Source organism: Schistocerca gregaria, chromosome 2, assembly GCF_023897955.1.
Source record: "Schistocerca gregaria isolate iqSchGreg1 chromosome 2, iqSchGreg1.2, whole genome shotgun sequence".
NCBI classification, from domain to species: domain Eukaryota; kingdom Metazoa; phylum Arthropoda; class Insecta; order Orthoptera; family Acrididae; genus Schistocerca; species Schistocerca gregaria.
In genome coordinates, this window is record NC_064921.1 from 211,744,657 (window position 1) to 211,768,403 (window position 23,747).

Below are 23,747 nucleotides of genomic sequence, written 5' to 3' on the forward strand. Positions count from 1 at the left end.
TCTCAAGTTACCTTTTCTGCGAGGTCACCAATTACAAGCATTTTGTCATCAGGAACAGACTGTGCACATACTGATAATTGATTTTGTTTTTTATCTGATAGCAGTTCAAGCATTTGTATTTCTTTCCGACGGCTAGGAAGTACTGTATCTACCGCGGTGGTTACACTCTACTACGATTTAGAACTTTTCGTAGGCGATGTCTACAGCTGTAAAATAGTTTGTAAAAAGCCCATTTGTTTCGTCAGCTACTCAATTATTATGCTTTTTTCCACCGGTTTCGACTGCTACGACCCTTTATTCTCCGTGAAGTTAACTGTAACAATAAAAACCAAAACAGAATAAATATAAAAATTGTACAGCTGATGGCATGAACGTGGGTTTTCCATGTCAGGATTAATGTTGGTTATGAGGTCTTCAAGGACTCCTTCCATCACAAATCAACAGAAGTGTGTCACTTGTGACCCAGTAACTCCAAAAGGCTTCCCAGAATGTCCGCTTCCGTACTAAACCAAAAGCTTAGTGATAATCTAGGAAAGTTACATGCATCTTGATGTTGTCCTTAATTCTTCCAGCGATAAACTAACTGGTCTGGTTATGTTAAGCAGTCTGTGAATCACTGCCAAAATATGTTTTTTCCGACTGCTTAATGAGAATTCAACCATTTGACGAGTCGGCTGATTACGATTTTAGTCAGAAACGGTAAAGGTGTGCAATAATTATAAGAGCAATAGTTTTGAATAGTTTCTTTGTCTCTTTTCTTCAATAAAAGAAAACCTCTGAACGATTTGTTGAAAACATTGTTTCAGCTTCAGACTGACGTCTTTCCGTAGTTTGAGCATTCAGTCCCTTATAGTTCATGTTGGACCAAACATAATAACAGGAAGTACACTGAGTGTACATACATTTTATAAGAAAGATATGCTGGAAAAAGTGAAGTTGGAAAGTCTACAAGGTTTTATGGCAGTTGTCACGGAAGTTAAAATCTTCTGGGTTGCTATATTGCATCATGTTTCTACAAACAAACGAGGTTTAGACCCCTCAGCTGGAATTTTCTAGGCGCTTCAGTCTGTAATCGCGCGACCGCTATGGTCGCAGGTCCGAATCCTGCCTCGGGCATGGATGTTTGTGAGGTCCTTAGGTTAGTTAGGTTTACGTGGTTCCAAGTTCTAGGCGACTGATGACCTTTAGAAGTTAAGTCTCATAGCGCAGAGAGCCATTTGAACAATTTTTTGGGGATTTTCTTCAGGATGATATGGTGTCCGTTGTAGATTGAGAACTGTCAGAGACCAGTGTCGACTCCTCTAATAAAGTCTAGTTTTCCCGCCCATGGGCTGGAGAAGTAGAATCATTGGGTAAAACACCTTGGGTTATCAAATGGTACAAATACCTCTGAGCACTATGCGACTTAACTTCTGACGTCATCAGTCGCCTAGAACTTAAAACTAATTAAACCTAACTAACCTAAGGACACTACACACATTCATGCACGAGGCAGGAGTCGAACCTGCGACCGTAGCGGTCGCTCGGTTCCAGACTGTAGCGCCAGAACCGCATGGCCACCCCGGCCGTCCCTTGGGTTATCATTGATGGGACATCATCATTGGATAGTAAGAGATGTTTACCCGGGTTAATGTCAAAGAAAGGGATTAATGGTTAAAACCCCTGTGGATATCATTGATGAGCTAGTATCATTGGTCAGAAATGGATTTTCCCCGCACTTATGCTGGAGAAGAGCTAGTAGAGAAAATTCTTCCTGCTACTATAGGTGAGCCCACGTCATTGATTAGAAGCAAAACGGGCAGAGCACGAGAGGCGGAACGTTTATCCAGAATATTATCGTTAGCAGAGGTGGCTTCCAGGGCGTTGTTTGTACTGCTGGCACGCCGCGGCCGCGTGTTCACTTCCTTGGTGACAGGGAGCCATTATGGATGAAGCCTCTAGCCGTCCTCTCTATTGAAGTTACATGTGTTCTCAGAAATTTCAATCGCCTCTCAGACATTTCTTCTATAAATGTTGGTTTCCTTAGCCAGCAGACGTACGTTACTGAAATCGATGTCTAGGCCATAGTTCTCGTGATGTTAAGCAACCGCCGGTTTCATATTTTGCTTCAGCGGTGTGTGAGTTTCGTGTTCTTTAACAGTCCTTCTAGTTTCGCCTATATACATTTTTCCACAGCAGTACGTCATTTCACATGCGCCCGCAGTGTGGAGGCAGTCAGGTGCACCCGATTCCTACCCGAAAATGTCCTTTAATTTGTATATAATTTAATTTGTATATAATTTGTTTAGACTGGCCAAAGGTCTTGCCTCAGTGGTAACACCGTCTCCCGTCAGATCACCGAAGTTCAGCGCTGTTGGGCTGGACTAACATTTGGATAGGTGATCATCCGGTCTGCCGAGCGCTGTTGGCAAACGGGGTGCACTCAGCCCTTGTGAGGCAAACTGAGGAGCTACTTGAGTGAGAACTAGTGGTTCCGGTCTCAGGAAGAGACATACGGCCAGGAGAGCGGTGTGCTGACCACATGCCCCTCCAATCCCCATCCAGTGACGCCTATGGGCTCAGGATGACACGGCGGCCTGCCGGTGCCGTTGGGCCTTCATGGCCTGTTCTGGAGGAGTTTTTCGGCTTAGACTGAAGAAAGGTGTCTGAATACCATTTTTCCTTAGAATTCTGCTTATGTTATCAGTGAATTCGGAAACAAACGGCGCCTTAACAGCGTGAGGAGGTGGTTCCCCGTCCTTCCTATTAGCCTAATTAATATTTCGCATAAAATCCCCGTCTATGGACAAACTGTCATAGTCATTGGCATTCACTGTCTCCAGTAAGTAAAGCTTGTTACAGTACACTTTGCTTTCCAGTAACTTGTCTGAGGTACTTCAACAAACATGCGTACAAAGAGGGGGTTCGTTCACTTTTGAAATGAACTAATTACAGGATAAATGTGACAGTGTAAAAGAAATGTGAATGTCGTAAGGCACTGTTGGTTGGGATATCCCATGGGGTGGGCTCAGCCGCCTAGTGGAATCAGTGATTTTACTCCGTGCACATTGGCCCCTTTTCTTTCGGAAATGCGAAAGGCAAGTCGTATGTGTATTTGTAGATGGTAGTCGAGTGTAATGGAAGAATGTATAGTGTAGTGTTATCTTTGTGATGGACGATGGTGATGATGATGATGATAATGAAGATGATGAGAGAAGAGAGAGGGTGAAACCCAGTGCTGGCACATTGTCTTCTCTTGTGGAATTGCACCGACGGGATTGCCAAGCTTAACGTTCTCATCCGACAGACGAATCGCCAATAAAAGTGGTAAAGGCCTTCACTTCATGAGACACCATAGAGAGGTTTGAAATTTAATCCAGGATATTAGCGTAAGAACGGAAATAGGGTACTTCACATCATCACCTCTCCTCTCCTTGCCGACCACTTACAGACAGTGAATATTTCATCCACCACCACCACACCTTAATTACACAATATACATGTCAAGCGCAAAAAGTGGCAATTGACTCACAAGAACAGTAATAAGATTCCGCTAAATTTTGGTTACATGATAAATCACTCAACCTTTGATATTGATTTTATCGGAGGGGTGGGGCGGGGCGGGAAAGAGGGGGGGGGGGGGGGGGGGGTTGAAGCAAACCGAGGACTGTAATTTATTAGCAGAACACTTAGAAAAAGGAAAAGGTCTTCTAAGGAGAATGCTGACCTATGCATACCCTCTTCTGGAGTACTGTTCTGCGGTTTGGGATCCGCTTCAGATAGGATTGACGGAGGACCTTTTAAAAGTTCAAAGAAGGGCTGTACGTTTTGTATCACTGTGAAATGATACACGAAGTCGGGTGGCTCTCATTAAAGCCAAGAGGTTTCTCGCTGCGGCAGGACCTTCTCGTGAAATTTAAATTACTAACTTTCTCCTCAGGGTGTGAAAATGTTTTGATGGCGCCTACTAACTTAGGGAGAAATGATCATCATAATAAAACAAGAGAAATTAGAACTCGGAAACTATGATTTATTTGTTATTTTTTTTGCAGCACTCTGTTCGAGAGAGGAATGGCAGAGAAGTAACTTAAAGGTAGCTCGATAAACCTTGTCCCATGTACTTACCTGTGAATTGTAGAGTAATCAAATAGGTGTAGATAGATGTAGGTGTGGATGCCAACCAGTTAAAATGAGACTGTAGATGTAGCTCTTTCAGGCCAGACGCTGACAGTGGGGTTTCTGACTGTGTGTGGTGCGGTGTATGCTTTCAGTGGTGTTGGACCAGCGGTACGAGGCGCAGGTGCACGACGAGTTCGTCATCTCCGGCAACACGGCGGTCCTGCGCTGCCACGTGCCGGCCTTCGCGAGGGACTTCGTGTCCGTGAGCGGCTGGCTGAGGGGCGAGCCGCCTCGCGACCTCACCCCTGACGTCACAACAGGTACTGCGCCTCTCACTATTTTACAGCCTGCGAGTGAGCACTCCCCGTGATCAATCTCGCATCGACGAGTGGAGAACGGTCGAGTAAGTCTTTGGTTGCTTCCGATACGCACGAGCTCTAAGGATTGCTGTCAATAATTGACATATAGATAACCATCCGCGAACATAACTGCACCAGTTAACAATTTTCCACCATAATCACGTTTTTTCATATTTTATGAAGTATACAGCTTCATGCTTTTGGGCTTAAACCACCATCGTAATCACATTAAAAGGACACGGTTTCTCGTCAAAATTATTAGCTACTAGAGTACCACGACTTAGTTTTGATAGTACGATATTGTGATATACAGATTGTTTCAAAAACATCTATTCAGTTTGACATGCCTAAATCTTAAAAAAAAATGGCTCTGAGCACTATGGGACTCAACTTCTGAGGTTATCCGTCCCCTAGAACATAGAACTACTTAAACCCAACTTACCTAAGGACATCACACACATCCATGCCCGAGTTAGGATTCGAACCTGCGACCGTAGCGGTCACGCGGTTCCATACTGTAGCGCCTAAATCTTCCACTGGGAAAAAACCAGAAATGGCTAGATGTCAACTTCCACATATGGAAAATTTTTATTTTTAAACGAGCTCTAAGTTTTTACGAGGGTATATCTTTTGCACGTACGCATACACAATCTTAGGTTAGTGTTTGGAATAGTGTGTAGGGATAGACTTTTCATTTACATTTCACTAATATTCTATGTCTCCTTGTAATATATTGATTATTCCTTGCTGCTGTAGTGTTATCTTGAAACTGTGAGGAAGGAGGACAGGCGCTCTAAGGCGCGGAAGCAGAGGGCGGACGAAACTAGTACAGATATTGTTACATGAAGTAAACCGTAAGGGGAGAGCCTTACGAAATGCAGACTCACCCAGACGCGCGCCGTCCCAGGGCTAGTTACTCTCCAAGGAATTAACATGTAACTCCATATGTCGTCTAGACGCTGTGGTAGGTTGCCACCGTAGTACTTTGTAACCAACAGGCACGTAGTAGCGTATAAAGCCAGCCTGATACGAGCTGTGAGAACAGCAACGTCAGCAGGCTCCCAAGGGTTAGAAAGAGAGCGAAAAGGCCAAAAACTGTTGACCTAGCAGTACCTACTCCGGGGAGCCAGAGGGGCGGGGCTAAATGACGTACAACAAAAATGTTGCAAGCCTCATTTTGCAGAGCAGTTACGTTTAGTTTTCAGCTGGACAATGTTGATACCAAATACGGACTTGGTTAGTCCAAATGCATTAACATCCCTGCCTTATGAGGAGTAGAGGGGACCTAACAAAACCGTGATTGGCAGGCGCCTGCAAGAGACCGGCGGGATTGGCTGGGTGGCTTTAAGCGGGAAAAACTGTGCCCCCCACGCGACTCTTTAAAATCCCATTTTTCCTGTCCCGCCTATGTCAGGACACGACATCCGCCGCCGGCCACACGACAGAAGTACAGACAGTTGAAAAACTTGGCTCATATTTTTGCTAGCATGCCTCGAGTTAATGTTTTTGCTGCTGCAGCCATGTGGTATTGCTGTTCAACGAAATCTGTTGGAAGTAGAGGCACACAGACGGCGTCTTAAAAAAAAATAAAAATGACATTACATACATCGAAACCAGGCGCGGTGTATTTTAAGAAGTTGGCACCCCACAGATTCTAAATATTTTAAAAATGTCATCAGTCACCACCAAAAGCTGTTGATTAAAGTGTCTTTATGATACAAACTCTTTCGGGCCAGAGACAATTATCAGGTATTATAAAATATTCATAGCCGTGTACAAGACGACATGCAATCAGTGGAGTCAAATAATGGATTTCATATTATTTGACGCCATTCGTTCTGATCCTGTGGTATTTTGCTGTAAATAATTTATGATACCTAGTGATTTTATGTGTACCGGAAGTGGTCGTAAAAACTAGAAACTTTTATCAGCACCCCTTTGTACTGAATCGTGACGTTTTCAAAGACCTGACGACCTTACACGCAACTCGTTTGATGCAGAAGCCCTACGCCAGTTCCCGCCGATTCATCGTTGCAGTCCTGCAATGCAGAAGAGATCCACACCGCACAGTTGTAACTGAATCGCATTCATCTGAACATATTATTTTTAATGTAAGTATAGGACGATTCCTGCCGGAGTTATGACAGGTAAAAACTGGAAGAGCAATTCCTATAATGATCTCATTCTAATACAAGATGAAGTATGAGCCAATCTCTCCTCACACTTCCCTATATCTTTAACGTAGCCGTAGCCAATGTAGGCAGTGCTTCTTTCGTTACGACGAATCGTGACACATCCTTTCATCTCTTCTCAGCAGGAATCAGGCACTCTTTCAAATACACTCTAATAAAACAGTAAAGAAAATATGCACCATGATGGAATTATCCAAATGGGAGGGTAATCAGTAGATATGATGTTTATGAATAAACAAATAAATGATTCTAGAATGAGATTTTAACTCTGCAGCGGAGTGTGCGCTGATATGAAACCTCCTGGCAAATTAAAACTGTGTGCCGGGCCGAGACTCGAACTCGGGACCTGTAAAGTTTGGAATGTAGGAGACTAGGTACTGGCAGAAGTAAAGCTGTGAGGACGGGACGTGAGTCGTGCTTGGGTAGCTCAGGCGGTGAGAACTTGCCCATTAAAGGCCAAGAATTCGAGTCTCGGTCCGACACACAATATTAATCTGCCAGGAAGTTTCAAATAAATTATTACAGTTTCAGAAAAACTGCATGATTTATTGAACAGAAAAAGCTTCATAAATTGAGCTCGTCTGTGGCCCTTATACAGGGAGCTATTCCGCTTCGCATTGGTTGGCAGAGTTCTTGGATGTCCCCCTGAAGAGTATCACCCCGAATTCTTTGCATTTGATGCATTTTTTCTTTCTTTAGCTGAAGTACGGATTTGGAATGGTTAATTTCAAGGGGTGGCCGAACGCCCTTTCTGCCGCCACCCTATACCCCCCGAGATGGAATTTGTGTACCCCAGATGTCTGCGTCTACTGTAAATCTTGAAATAGTGTGAATGTGTTTCAGATGTCTGCGAGTCGTGTAGCTTAGGCCTGACATGGGTATTCACCTAGTAGGATGTGGAAAACCACCTATAAACCACATCCAGGCTGGCTGGCACACGAGCCGTCGTCGTTAATCCGCCGGGCGGATTCGATCCGGGGCCGGCACGCCTACCCGAGTCCAGCAAAGCAGCGCGTTAGCGCTTTCGGCTATCGTGTCTGATGCATTTCATGTGTTACATCAGCAAAATATAGAAATGTTAGGAGGGCTCAAGTGGTTCAAATGGCTCTGAGCACTATGGGACTTAACATCGGAGGTCATCAATCCCCTATAACTTAGAACTACTTAAACCTAACTAACCTAAAAACATCACACACATCCGTGCCAGAGGCAGGATTCGAACCTGCAACCGTAGCAGTCGCGCAGTTCCGGACTGAAGCGCCTAGAACCGCACGGCCACCGCGGCCAGCGTTAGGAGCGCCCTGCCCTTAATGCTCCAATCGTCTGGTGTTCTTATGGTCAAGGTACGGTCTAGAAAGCACGAAGAAAAGCAGTGGAAACTCTCTTGCTGCGCAGGTTGTTGAACTGTAAGGTCTTGGAGGCCAACAACATGTTGTGTTGAATATCATCGACGTAGCCCCGTGCTGTAAAGGTGCAACAGCTGACAACCAAAGTGGTTCTGCTGTGAAATAAAATGGCACCCCAGATCATCAGTCTTGGCTGTGGACCATACGGAGTGCGACAGTCAAGTTAGTATCAGACCGCCGTCCGGGGCATCTCCAGACACGTCCTAGTTGGGCATCTGGGCTTAGCTCCTAGCGGGACTCATCAGTGAAGACGATTCTACTGCAGTCAATGAGAAACAAGGCCGAAGATGTTTCTACATCTACATCTACGTCCATACTCCGCAAGTCACCTAACGGTGTGTGGTGCATGGTACCTTGACTACCTCTATCGGTTCTCCCTTCTATTCCAGTCTCGTATTGTTCGTGGAAAGAAGGATTTGGCCGAAGATGTTTCTACATCTACATCTACATCCATACTCCGCAAGTCACCTGACGGTGTGTGGTGCATGGTACCTTGAGTACCTCTATCGGTTCTCCCTTCTATTCCAGTCTCGTATTGTTCGTGGAAAGAAGGATTGTCGGTTTGCCTCTGTGTGGGCTCTAATCTCTCTGATTTTATCCTCATAGTCTCTTCGCGAGATATACGTAGGAGGGAGCAATATACTGATTTACTGTTCGCTGAAGGTATGTTCTCGAAACTTCAACAAAAGCCCGTACCGAGCTACTGAGCGTCTCACCTGGAAAGTCTTACACTAGAGTTTATCTGTCATCTCCGTAACGCTTTCGCGATTACTAAATGATCCTGTAACGAAGCGCGCTGCTCTCCGTTGGATCTTCTCTATCTCTTCTATCAACCCTATCTGGTAAGGATCCCACACTGCTAAGCAGTATTCAAACAGCGGGCGAACAAGCGCAGTGTAACCTACTTCCTTTCTTTTCTGATTGCATTTCCTTAGGATTCTCCCAATGAATCTCAGTCTGCCATCTGCTTTACCGACGATCAACTTTATATGATCATTCCATTTTAAATCACTCCTAATACTTACTCCCAGTTAATTTATGGAATTAACTGCTTCCAGTTGCTGACCTGCTAATTTGTAGCTAAATGATAAGGGATCTATCTTTCTAAGTGTATTCGCAGCAAATTACACTGGTCACATTGAGATTCAACTGCCATTCCCTGCACCATGCGCCAATTAGCTGCAGGTCCTCCTGCATTTCAGTACATTTTCCATTGTTACAACCTCTCGTTACACCACAGCATCATCTGCAAAAAGCCTCAGTAAACTTCCGATGTCATCCACAAGGTCATTTATGTATATTGTGAATAGCAACGGTCCTATGACACTCCCCTGCGGCACACCTGAAATCACTCTTACTTCAGAAGACTTCTCCCCATTGAGAATGTTATCTAGGAACTCTTCAACCCAATAACACAGTTGGTCTGATAGTCCATATGCTCTTACTTTGTTCATTAAACGACTGTGGGGAATTGTACCGAACGCCTTGCGGAAGTCAAGAAACACGGCATCTACCTGTGAACCCGTGTCTATGGCCCTATTCCAAAATTCTACAACTGATCGTCGTTAGGGACATAGGTCTATAGTTCTGCACATTTGTTCGACGTCCCTTCTCGAAAACGGGGCTGACCTGTGTCTTTTCCCAATCCTTTGGAACGCTACGCTCTTCTAGAGACCTACGGTACACCGCTGCAAGAAAGGGGGGGGGGGGCAAGTTCCTTCGCGTGCTCTGTGTAAAATCGAACTGGTATCCCATCAGGTCCAGCGGCCTTTCCTCTTTTGAGCGATTTTAGTTATTTCTCTATCCCTCTGTCGTCTATTTCGATATCTACCATTTTGTCATCTGTGCGACAATCTAGAGAAGGAACTACAGTGCAGTCTTCCTCTATGAAACAGCTCTGGAAAAAGACAGTTAGTACTTCGGCCTTTAGTCTGTCATCCTCTGTTTCAGTACCATTTTGGTCCCAGAGTGTCTGGACATTTTGTTTTGATCCACCTACCGGTTTGACATAAGACCAGAATTTCTTAGGATTTTCTGCCAAGTCAGTACGTAGAACTTTACTTTCGAATTCATTGAACGCCTCTCGCATAGCCCTCCTCAAACTGCATTTCGCTTCGCGTAATTTTTGTTTGTCTGCAAGGCTTTGGCTATGTTTATGTTTGCTGTGAAGTTCCCTTTGCTTCCGCAGCAGTTTTGTAATTCGGTTGTTGTACCACGGTGGCTCTTTTCCATCTCTTACGATCTTGCTTGGCACATACTCATCTAACGCATATAGTACGATGGTTTTGAACTTTGTCCACTGATCCTCAACACTATCTGTACTTGAGACAAAACTTTCGTGTTGAGCCGTCAGGTACTCTGAAATCTGCTTTTTGTCACTTTTGCTAGACAAAAAATCTTCCTACCCTTTTTGAAGTTTATATTTACGGCTGAAACCATCGATGCAGTAACCGCTTTATGATCGCTGATTCCCTGTTCTGCGTTAACTGTTCCAAATAGTTCAGGTCTGTTTGTCACCAGAAGGTCTAATATGTTATCGCCAGGAGTCAGTTCTCTGTTTAACTGCTCAAGGTAGTTTTCAGATAAAGCACTAAAAAAAATTTCACTGGATTCTTTGTCCCTGCCACCCGTTATGAACGTTTGAGTCTCACAGTCTATATTTGGCAAATTAAAATCTCCACCCACAACCATAACATAGTGGAGAAATCTACTCGAAATATTTTCCAAATTATCCTTCAAGTGCTTAGCCACAACAGCTGCTGAGCCAGGGGGCCTATAGAGACATGCGCACTCCTCACGTACTCCTGACCTATTCAGGGGGCCCTACATTTCTCCACCCGATAGCGGAGGTCGAGAAATTTGCACCCCAGATCTCCGCATAGTCGTCTTAGCCTCTGGTTTAAGACTTCTACTCGGCTCCAAACCAGAGGACCGCTATCGGTTCTGGGAACGATACTATAAATAGTTAGCTCAGATTCCACCCCGCGAGCGAGGCTTTCCGCCTTTACCAACTCCGCCAACCGCCTGTACGAACTGGCTGCAGAGTGAACGTTTTATTCTGGTAAGAGATTTCATGCAGGAAAAGTACGTATTTCTCTTGTTGTCTGTTCTTATCATTATAAGCAGGTTCCTTGACACGTAACAATTATTATGAGATCTAATTAATTGCACATTCTTACTCTTCACTCGTCTATCTAATGCACGAGTATTTTTGTAAATATAATTATTTTTGCTTCAAAAGCTATTGTGTTTAATATTGTTGTGGTATGCGGCTCAGGTGTGAAATCGGTCTCTTCTGTGTTTGGAGACAATTACATTGCTTTCGACGTTTTCTTAGCACGGCTGCGTGGTTTCTCCTTCAGCAACTGTTATGGTGGCTTATCTCGTACCTTAAATAATGTAGGTACAGCACTCCATTCACGCTATGTTCCAAATTCACGTATCTGACTGACAGTGTAGTGAGGAAAACTTCACGTTGATGAGTTCATACAACACTTTCCTCTGCTAAAGATACGGTCTTCTTTCATTGAGTATCCATTTTTCATTCTTAAAAAAGAAGTAGATTCTTCAATCAGTATTAGCAGTTTACAAGACAATAGTAAATAAAAAGTCCTGTGATGTACCTTTCCATACTTCCCAGGTCCTCAGAAAACTGAAGAAAGACAAAAGTTGTGTCATTTATTAGTTAGTTCCGATTTTTATGGTACTACATATACTCCCTACTGCAGAAAAAACCAGTACATGGGATACTATTCACACTCACCGATATCGTATACAGAAATGTAGCTTTCTGTCCGCTTGGAGCGTTGCTGTCACAGTGTATAACAAAAGTAAGCAGGACTGCTGTGACTGTGTGTGTTAAACTCTGGTACAATGCTGGCACAGGCACAAGTTCTTCGGAACACACCGTTCAAAGCAAACTGACGAACGTTGGCCCCCTTAGTAGACGACCCCAAAGCATTGCCAAGTTGTCTTAGTGACATCGCCAGTTACGTTTGCACTGGGCAGTGGATCACCTAGATAAATATGAAGTGTCGCCTCATCATATGAGTAACGTTTGTTTTTCACCAAGTCAATGTTCGTGTCAGGATTACCAGTCACCTAGGTGACTGACAGTACGAAACTTGCACCCTGACACCAGGCCGACGGAAGATTAACTGTCCGTGCCACAGGACCGGAACCGGTCTGCGTGGTTTAAGGATGGTGACATTGAATTCACGTAGCTGTCTTGACCACTCTTACTAATCACCGGCCCGTCATACTCGTACGTGGGGACTGCGTGACCTCTGCGTAGAGATCTAATGCCCCTTCTACATCTACATGACTACTCTGCAATTCACATTTAAGGACTTGGCAGAGGATTCATCGAACCACAATCATACTGTCTCTCTACTATTCCACTCCCTAACAGCGCTCGGGAAAAACGAACACCTAAACCTTTCAGTTCGAGATCTGATTGATCGTATTTTATTTTGATGATCATTCCTAGCTATAGGTTGGGCTCAACAAAATATTTACGCATTCGGAAGAGGAAGTTGGTGACTGAAACTTCGTAAAATGATCTCGCGACGACGAAAAACGTCTTTGCTGTAATGACTTCCATCCCAATTCGCGTATCATATCTGCCACACTCTCTCCCCTATTACGTGATAATACAAAACGAGCTGCCCTTTTTTGCACCCTCTCGATGTCCTCCGTCAATCCCACCTGGTAAGGATCCCACACCGCGCAGCAATATTATAATAGAGGACGAAAGAGTGTTGTATAAGCTGTCTCTTTAGTGGACTAGTTGCATCTTCTGAGTGTCCTGCCAATGAAACGCAACCTTTGGATCGCCTTCCAAACAATATTGTCTATGTGGTCTTTCCAAATGAAGTTGTTCGTAATTTTAACACCCAGGTACTTAGTTGAATTGACAGCCTTGAGAATTGTACTATTTATCGAGTAATCGAATTCCAACCGATTTCTTTTGGAACTCATGTGGATTACCTTACACTTTTCGTTATTTAGCGTCAACTGCCACCTGCCACACCATACAGCAATCTTTTCTAAATCGCTTTGCAACTGATACTGGTCTTCGGATGACCTTACTAGACGGTAAATTACAGCATCATCTGCGAACAACCTAAGAGAACTGCTCAGATTGTCACCCAGGTCATTTATATAGATCAGGAACAGTAGAGGTCCCAGGACGCTTCCCTGGGGAACACCTGATATCACTTCAGTTTTACTCGATGATTTGCCGTCTATTAGTACGAACTGCGACCTTCCTGACAGGAAATCACGAACCCAGTCGCAAAACTGAGACGATACCCCATAGGCTCGCTGCTTGATTAGAAGTCGCTTGTGAGGAACGGTGTCAAAAGCTTTCCGGAAATCTAGAAATACGGAGTCAACTTGAGATCCTCTGTCGATAGCGGCCATTATTTCGTGCGAATAAAGAGATAGCTGCGTTGCACAAGAGCGATGTTTTCTGAAGCCATGCTGATTACCTATCAATAGATCGTTCCCTTCGAGGTGATTCATAATGTTTGAATACAGTATATGCTCCAAAACCCTACTGCAAACCGACGTCAATGATATAGGTCTGTAGTTAGATGGATTACTCCTACTACCCTTCTTAAACACTGGCGCGACCTGCGCAATTTTCCAATCTGTAGGTACAGATCTATCGGTGAGCGAGCGGTTGTCTATGAGTGCTAAGTACGGAGCTTACTCCTAGAATCCGAATAACAACTTGTCCAATCCTTGTTTCTCAGAAATTGCTGTTGTATTGCTTTCCAAAGGCGACTCAACACGCCATTAGGCAGCTGAGCGTAATGTTTTCGCTTACCATCGTGGCGAGACTTCCATGCAGCGTATAACGTTGCATACACTCGCAGCGCTGCACATGGCTTCACGATTCTTTTCATTCGTAATTAATCTCTATTTTATATTGTTTAAGAAGTTTAAACAGATTTTAAGTGGAATCGCTGACTACTTTTATAAACGATAAGTTGCTGTCCATTTTCTGACTGAAGGGTTTCTTTTTTCATGCATGTTACGACAAGAAAGGAAGAATGGATTGATTGTTGGTGTCAGTAACGATCATCCTCCTTTACCCCCTCTGCAATACTGCACATGACGTGTCACTGAGCACATTTGTTCTGTGCATACAGTACACGTGAGGCGCCTAGTTGTTTCCACCGCCCTGTGTGGAATACTAAGGCTCTGTTATAGTTCACTAATCTGCTGTCTCCATGGTGATGTCCCCAGCGTAGAAAACAGCACACAGGTCGTAGGTTCTGTATCGTGAGGGTGAAACCGACTTGTAGCGACGTTCTGTTCTGTAGTAATGTACCACTTCTTCGGGATGCCACTCGCGTATTTTAATATAGCCACAAGACAAGACTACATGATCTTAATACAACACCTTCTGATACAGCAAAGTACATGATCAAACACAATGTTTACGAAAATGTATCTTTACACTATTTGTGGCACGTGTCTGTGCCTCATGACTACCGGAGTGAATCTTTTAATACTGAATACTGGCAAACACATCCTGCCACAGACAACATGACTGTACATCTCGACTGCCTAATCCAGAGTGATGAACAGGAACTTAAATAAAAAATTGGAACCACATCCTACGACAGACAACATGTCTGTTCTTCTCGACTGCCTAATCCAGAGTGAGGAACACCCCGAAACACTTCGCGCGCCATACCAGAAAAGGCGTGACCCGAACGCTTACGAAGTACTTCGTGTGCAGTTTCGTCAGTCTTTTGTTTTTGCATTCAATTGTTTTCAATAATTCTAGAATGACAGATTGATAGTCAGCTGTTGAAAGATATTTATATTAAAAAGTGAAGTCATTCCAACGAGTAGTTTAACTATTAATAATAATAACTATACTAGCCGAGCGGTCTAGGCGCTGTAGTCATGGACTGTACGGCTGGTCCCGGCGGAGGTTCGAGTCCTCCCTCGGGCATGGGTGTATGTATGTTTGTCCTTAGGATACTTTATGTTTAGTAGTGTGTAAGGTTAGGCACAGATGACCTTAGCAGTAAAGTCCCATAAGATTAAAAATAAACTATACTTTAACGTTTTGGCGCCGTTGCTCCGAACACAGCAGCACATCACAGAGCAGTAGCATTAGGCAGGTGATCTTTCTCACGGGAATGGTACCGAATCTAACATCTGTCACAGGTACCTTACACCTCTTTTCGTCATCTACATACTTCTTGATCTCCACTGCTCTATGAACAGCTTCTTGGAGCCTAATATGATGGCTGACTAAGCCAGAAATATTACAGTGTTACAGACATGATCCAATTGATAATAGTGTGCCAATGCCGGCATTTTTCATATGAGGATATCATCGCCAGAAGTATAAGAAGCAACAAAATACAAAAAAAGGGATAGGAAGAAATTGGGATATAACCCAGGTTTCGTTGTATTTAAGACTTCCTCACTGAGCCACCGACATATACCAAATGGAAGTTCTGCGTTGCAGTCTGACGTAAATGCAGCCAACCTATTCATTAAAAACTGCTGAGTGCCCATTTGTTGCTGGTTACTATTAGGCGACAGTCTCTGAGAGAGAGGCCCTCAGTGAGTTTTGTTAGACAGTTGTCAATAACACATACAGTCAAAACCGCAAGCACCCTACCCAAGCCAGAACAGTGTTTTCGTGAACAAAACAGATCTTTCGTTGTCCTTCTGGATTGCTTGATTTCCTTATAAATTGCCGGTTTCGGTTCATCTGAACCATCCTCAGATCTCTACATAAAATTAAAACAACTGATCAACATATACTGTAAGATACTCAACATAAATTTTAAACCGTACCACCTAACATCAAATGTACCATAACGTATCATTTACAAGAGTAAACTGTCCAACTTATCGACAAAATTTATTAGCCTCGTCACAGGTTTAAATGGTGGTTTCATGGAATCCATGTTCTCCATAAAAACCACAAGGCATTGACAGAAGTTGTTGTCTAGTACGTTTGTCACATCGGAGTGAAAAATATATTTCCAAACTTAATTTATCATTTTTGTTTTGTTTTTTGTTTCATTCAAAATGGTTCAAATGGCTCTGAGCACTATGGGACTAAACAGTTGTGGTCATCAGTCCCCTAGAACTTAGAACTACTTAAACCTAACCAACCTAAGGACATGACACACATCCATGCCCGAGGCAGGATTCGAACCTGCGACCGTAGCAGTCACACGTTTCCGGACTGCGCGTCTAGAACCGCGAGACTCCCACGGCCGGCTTTGTTTCATTGACAATAATATTTTTGCAATTACTTGATTAAAACTTATGGTTAGGCAAGAGTAAAAACGTTATAAAAGCGTCACTAAACTATGTAATTTCATTGTCAGGCAGCGCTCGTATCCATGACATTGCTGCAGACCTACGTCTGCCATTGCATGCTCGCTCTTGCGTTGTGCTGCTAGCAAATAGTCGCGTGCTAACAACCGTCGAGGGCAGAGAAATGTGCAGTTGCCTTTGGCACTATAAGAGCTACGTGGATTCAACCACGCCACTGTTTTATCTTATGTCATAGAATGTAAATTTTTCTGATACTATAGACGTGCTACTCTCGTAACAGAAACAGTCAGGTACGTTATGGTACGTCTAATGTTAGATGGTGTGGTTTAATAGTAACGCTGTATATCAGAGAGTATACATTGATTATTATTTTATCAACATAGCCTAGCATGGTTCAAGTGAACCGACACCTGTCCTTTTAAAAAAGGAAAGCAATCTAACTTGACAACAAAATGTTATTATGAATCTTCTCTGAGGACGTTATGAGGACCTCTGCAACAATTTTTGTAAATAATGACCATTTACAGGGTTATTTAAAGTGAGTTACGTTAGATCCTTTTTTATGTGTGATGGAACAGTTGGCCACTGTCAAATTTATGATTCGAGAGCCCCATTTAAAATTCGTTACAGTGCAGTAGGGACACCAGACGTGCGACGGGTAAACCATAAAAACAAGGAAAAGGACAGTTTTTATTGCTAGAGAAATCTGGGCACTGGTCGTCGTAGATGATCGTCTCGTCGACTAGCGATCCCAAGAGCTCTAACCCAGCCTGTAACTAGAGGATGTTGGATAGCTACCTTTCACAAACATGTGCAATGCCAAGGTGCCTTACACCAACTTAGGCCAATCTATTTTTGATGTGTATGTGGACCGATTTCGTTTTAGAGTTAATCATTAAAGGACGGAAAACGACGTCGTTCTAAAAAATGCTATATTAATGATTTTGAGATCGCACACTCCGTTTTATTCACATAAACATTTCCTTGAGTGCGTAAGTATAAGACATACAGTTCTATATTTCACAATACGAATGCATTGCACATTTCTAAAACAAAAATCATTGAGTATCCATTCATTCGTTTTCTGTGCTTTCGTTCTCCACTATTTCGAAGTTCCTTCATGGAAGGGTAGATGTCCGTCAGGCAGATAACGTCAGAGTTTTTTCAAGTCTGTGGTGGTACTGGACTTAATTCTAACGTGTCCTGGTAGAAAAGTTAGAATAAAAGTGTGACTTACATCCATTCATCACTGTGGAAGTTTCAGTACAACTCTCTCACGTGTTAACAAAATCAAAATCTGACAAAGTAGTGATAGAGAATGTCACATTCCATTGTCTTCCAGTACTTTGGAATTCTTCAAAAATTCTGTTGTTCCAAAGGACGCGTGCCACGATGACCTGAAGTGCAGTGTTCCACTAGGAACTACGATTCTAACAAGAAGTTTACCTCGCTTCGAATTTGCAAGAATCTCGTGAGTGACGACATACACAACGAACAGGACGTCCTGTTCCCTACTTTCTTTTTTACAATGCTCAAATCCCTGTCACTGAAAAGTGATGCTGAATTTTGTTGAATCTCTCAGAATCAGTTAGCTGCGACAAAAAACTGGTGAGTACGTGATTCGTATCCTGGACTCAGCAGTTGTCTCAGAACAGACGAAGTTCGATGTACTCTTGTTTTATACCTCTAAATAATATTTCCTAAGTAAGAACACTTCATTTGTAGTCTTCTTGCCTTCACACTCACGGGTTATATTGCCTAAGTAAAGTTAATTGACAGTAAGCTGCCTTACACTGGATGTTTTTATAGGAAGTCTTCTCCGCGCTCAGTTGAAAGACAAAGAAAGAACGTGGATTATTTTACTGTTTCTGAGCTCTCACGTTAAATAACTGTGAAAAATTTTATGCTCTCTCGTTGAAGAAGAATAAGAAGAAGAAGAAGAAGAGGAAGGAGCTCGGTCACAGCACTATGTATCACTGCGGCGTTTCATCGAAGACACTTCAGTTGGCAATGTAGCTGGTTTCACGGGCAACAAGCATCTATTTGCAGTCTTCCAGTCAAAGCGACTGAAACATATTTATTTATGAACATTACTGGTCATACTGTCTAGGGATACGAGCAACACCTTTATTTTCAAAGGGGCATGTGTCATGGCTGATGACTCTTCCCTTTTACCATGATATGATTCACTGACATCCCTGTAAAAACAGGAATGTTTTTAGAATCGCATAGAACTTATGAACTGATACCTGTTTAATATCATTTGGTGTAGTTACATAAGTTGTGCCTGAAGTGATAGTGAAATCAAGGTAAGAAATATACGTAGTGGTGACCTTTTAAAAATATATGATTCATTTAGATCACCAGTTCGGAGAAGTAAATACCATTTTTAGCAGACTATTAGATATAGCGTACATGATACTTTACTACAGAGAAATACGTCTTATACTTTTGCTTGCTGGAAGAGTTTTGGTGCCTAGGTTTTGCATACTAGTGTCGTGATGTGGGTCACCGCTGCTTCAAACCATAAGAAGTTTTTATGATTAGCTTTTACCACTAAAGTTGTATTAGTTGTGCCAACTGTCTACAACGTCTGATTATTTCGTATATCAGCATAGCTATCCCATTAAAAATTTTACATTGAGGCGCAATGGTCGATTGCATTTTGATTAGTTATGGTATGTGAGATATTGAGTTTCTTCCAGAGCTAGGAGTGCATACTGCTAATACAGAATCAACTTCTCCGCGTCTGCGGTGGTATGAAGATGTGTGTCAGAGGACTAACTAGAAACCGGTGGTAATGCATAAATGGATGATAACACAACATAAAAATACATGTATGCAGTTCATTACACTAAAGCGAGAGGAACGGAGAGGTTTTGGGCAGACTGCACAATTCTCAGATTAATTATAAATTGAAAACAAAGATGGGTTTCCAAGTCAAGTACTTTAATCCTGTCTCAGACCCTTGGCGATATACAGCAATTACGTACATGCCAGTTATCAACGTAACGAGGAGAGGACAGATCCGTAATATCGCGTAGGTAATAACTGTGTTGAAACTACAGTTTAAAGCATAGAACGGCAAGCGTTGTATAATTGCACACGTACAAATATAACACTAAATGACGAACCCGCATATAACGTTGTCGCATAATGCAGACTGAGTTACGTGTGCTTCAGCACTATAATCGTGTAGGGATGGCTAATTTGGCATTTTGACGTAGCAATAGCGGTAATCCGTAGGTGAATTCATTGCATCAATTACGGGGCTCTGTAATGGCTGTGGATAGCGCATGACAGCGGGATAAATGTAATCCCAAAACGGTCGAGCGATATAAATGCGTAAGTAATTATTAATCGCAACGCATAAGGCTTCCAGTGATTAAAGGCTGACTAATCAAGGGGAGTAGGTCTGTAGAAGAGGCGATAAGCCGTTATCGACCCACCAGCTCTGCTGTTACGGCGGCGAAAATTCTGGTCGCTCGAGCCCTGATGCTAATTTAAAACCGCCACCGCAAGTGGGGTGAGTCTTTTAGTTAACTGAAGTGCGACCACGTATGGGGGCGAGATACAGAGAGTGCATCGAGACAGATACTTTGTTCTGAGTGCTGCTTCGGTGTAGTAGGAAAGGTTTCGTGTCGAAGCGCTGCGGAAAGAAATGTATCAGCCATTCAGACATCCAAACGAAAATGTACCAATATTTGTTTCAAGCTTCATTAGTACTGCAACTTAGTAAAAATAGTTAATGTTTAGAAATACGAATTGTTTCATATAAGTCTAGAGTGTACTTTTAGAAAGAAAATTAATAATTATAATAATAATAACTGATATACAAATTTCCGTAATCTCAGTTTCACAAAGGTTCTACTAAATGTAGCATTCTTTATTTGCCACGTATGGAGACGTCTGTACTGCTAAATTGGTGACATTATTTCTTTACTTTAATTTTTATATTTACAGATGACCTGTTTATTCCATCTCAAACTCTCATCCTCAGATCTTGTTGTGTACATAGTTCCGCGTAGTTAGCGCGTACACAACATTCCCAATAGAGCGCGTCCCGCTAAGCACAACAGCGCAGGCGCAGCGCTCTTCCGTCTCCGCACTACGAGATGGCGCTGTCTTAGAGACGGACCACATTCTGTTTTCGCCGATCCGCGTATTAACATGTAATGCAGCCAATGAGATTGCTGCTAACGTAGAACCTTTACTCCTCGTGGACCACACTCGCGCAGTGATACCTGAACGCTCGAGGTATTATAACGAGTGCACAGACCTCCAATTAGTCAGTCTGTACCAGTCTACATTAGTCTGTAGCCAAGTTTCAGTCTGCGTCTAATACGATTATCATATTCCTGTACATAGCCATGAAGATAAATGTATAGACACTTTTGTCAAGTATCAGAGATATGTGAGAATAATATTAACGTACCAAGACCAAAGGAACTTCAGATTGTCAATTGTAAACCGCATCCAGAATCAAGTTAAGTAATTTCTATGCCTTTTATTATTTTAATAAATATGTGTGAAAATAAATCAAGTTCTGTTTGAAGTTGGTCATCGTCAATCTCCTACTCTAAGCGTGAAAGTGGCATTTCATCGTCTGACCTAACGGCAGAAGATAAACACGCCACGATAAGACCACGAGACATATTGCTGACACTCGCCTACTTCGTTAGAGCGACAAGTCAAATAATCTGATGGTGTGTGTACCGAAGGTCTTACAGTACGCACACCAAAGATCTAAAAAAGTCAACGTATGGTTCTCCTGCGCAGTAACTGTCTCTGAAGGTGACCATACGAGGCATTCAAAACCGGTCGTCTGTAAAGATATTCCTGATTGTGTCAAAAAAATGAAAAAAAGTAAAAGGTACACACACGAAAAGGTTTTCAAATACCGCTACCAGTTACAAAAACCTGTCATATTTTTCAAACAGTCGATTAATAGTCAATATGCCTTCAAATTATCAAAACGTACACTATTTAAGTACAAAGAATTTATTCTCATAATACATGAGTTGCGGGACAGTAATCCTTTAATAAAACTTAACTTCGCCCGAACAGGCCTTGAAGACCCAACACTACCAACCGTCCGTCGTGTCATCCTTACTCCACAGGTCTCACTGGAATCGGATATGGAGGGCCATGTGTTCAGCACATGGCTCTCCTGACCGCACTTCTCGATCAAGTAGCTTCTCAGTTTGTCTCACAAGGGCTGAGTGCACCCCGCTTGCCAACAGCGTTTGGCAGACCGAATGATCACCCCTCGAAGTGGTAGCCCAGCCCGACAGCGCTTAATTTCGGTGATCCGATGGGAACCGGTGTTACCACTATAGCAAGGCCGTTGATAGTAACACTTTAATAGTAGTAAAAAATTACATCCAAAGGTGTTAAAAACAAGTCTGTCGTATGGAACTAAGTACTGATTCACCCGAACATCTGTATTAGACATTTTACAGTTGCAGCAGTCAGAGAATCATTATTAACAGCAATTCTAAGGAATTAACAATTTTTCATTACTGCGGCGCCAACGCTTGTAATCTACTTTGGTTGCTAACTTCGATACACATCGGGATAATGCATTAACATATTGTAATTGTATTTTATACAACTAGGAAATGCATTTAAAGAAAATGAAATGTAGCTCGTACAAAGGAAACCGTTTTGTGAACCATAGACAATATAAGAAAGTCAGTCAATTGATACCCGACAATTTTTCACATAGTAAACACAGATAAGTCGACTAAATTTATTAAAAATATAATTGCTCGTATTTATACAGCTGCATTATCCGGTTTGTAACACATTTTAGGTGTTTTAATATCCACAATCAAGCAGGAAGTGTTCTGCTATCGTAAATCTACGTACAATTGGTCAAGGTGTCTGTATTTATGTAGCTTCAATTTATTTCGACGAGATAATTGCTATCTTTTGAAATGGTGCAGCAGAGCGTGGTTTTTTGAGACTTTCACGAACGTGGAGCAAATCCGTACGTTACTTGTACTCAATAATCCCCTGACAGTTAATTAAGAGAACAACAACAAGAAAGTAGGATTTATGTACCCATGCAGTGCTTCACACAAGAAAAATGTGTGTGTTTGTGTAAGTGTGTGTGTGTGTGTGTGTGCTTGCACGTATAACATCGAAACATGTAACGCTGTTAACATCGCTCCTGCAGCCTCATGCCTCTAGATGTTCATGGTCCAATATTACGAGATTTCATTCAGCGACCGATCCAATCTTCCGATTATTTGCGCTGGCTTCGCGCCGTGGTGAGATGTATTGTTCTCTTAATATCTCTGCCTGTTTGATACAGTTTTATTTCTTCTTTCCTAGAAAGCTTTCGCTCCTGCAGAGTAATCACAAGCTAATAAATATTTAACTGTGTTTGCATTCATTATTTCTTTCACTTCGTACTTCACAACTCGGACAAACAAGGGAAGAATTTTGATTAAAAATCTTCTCTCTCAACTTCCAGCCGGTGCTGTTTGCAGATACGAAATCCCTCATTTGCCCCTTCCGCTTTGTTTAATTACGAAATACCCCCGTGGATACACTAAATTCGAATAGCGTGTACGGTCACTGTTAATTCGTTGTTGTTACAGCTCAACGGCATCACATAAAGCAAGATAAAATAAGTTAAGGAATGAATGGAGAGTCTGTTTTGTATTAAAACGCATAAATACCACAATTTCATTGTTCTTAGCTTTTCATTTTCAGCATGAATATTCCAAATTCACCTTTAGTGGAACATAAATGGTATGCATCGCGAACAGATTTGAGCAGCTCAGTTCCTCTTAGCTCCTAAACATGGAATTTAGATCGTACACATGTCTTACCGCTTCAGTAAATACGACATGCATTCTGAAAATTTTTCGTCTTTATCGGAATATCAAAATCGCACACCCAAAATCAAATATATTAAGAAACTGCAGTATTTTTGACGTGACGATTACTATCGGGTAGATTCTTACATGCACCCTCGGGAAACAGAAAAAAACTCGATATTTTTAGAAAATAATCTTAGGATTAAACACAAGGAAATCATAGAATTTCTCCAAAACTGTTGAGGGGAAGGGAGGGGGGAGGCTCATGCATCGCTTGAAACTGTACTGTTGCTTCTGTACGCCTCGATATGCCAAAGACAGTGACGAAATATAATTCTTTCTTACGTCTTGTGCAACGACGTGACCACTGAAACTGCGTCCTGCACGCAGGTGAATTAACAATTATTTTTGCCGTACATCTTCCTTGAATAGGGCAGAAGAGGTTGTGAACAATTTCCGCTTGTGTAAACTTTGAGTCAGAGCATAAGGTTGTGGGTCCCGTAAATACTTAACAAGTCTGAAAGCATTTACTAGCAA

At 42.5% G+C, this 23,747-nt stretch overlaps 1 protein-coding gene across 1 annotated transcript in view; it reads left to right on the top strand.

Annotated features, from left to right (window-relative positions):
* LOC126335702 (Down syndrome cell adhesion molecule-like protein Dscam2) overlaps positions 1-23,747 on the top strand; it is a 1,471,118-nt gene that overhangs the window by 747,725 nt on the left and 699,646 nt on the right. Inside the window, exon 6 of the mRNA XM_049999160.1 lies at positions 4,251-4,418. Within this exon, the coding sequence (XP_049855117.1) occupies positions 4,251-4,418 (168 nt within the window). The remainder of the gene's footprint in view (positions 1-4,250; positions 4,419-23,747) is intronic.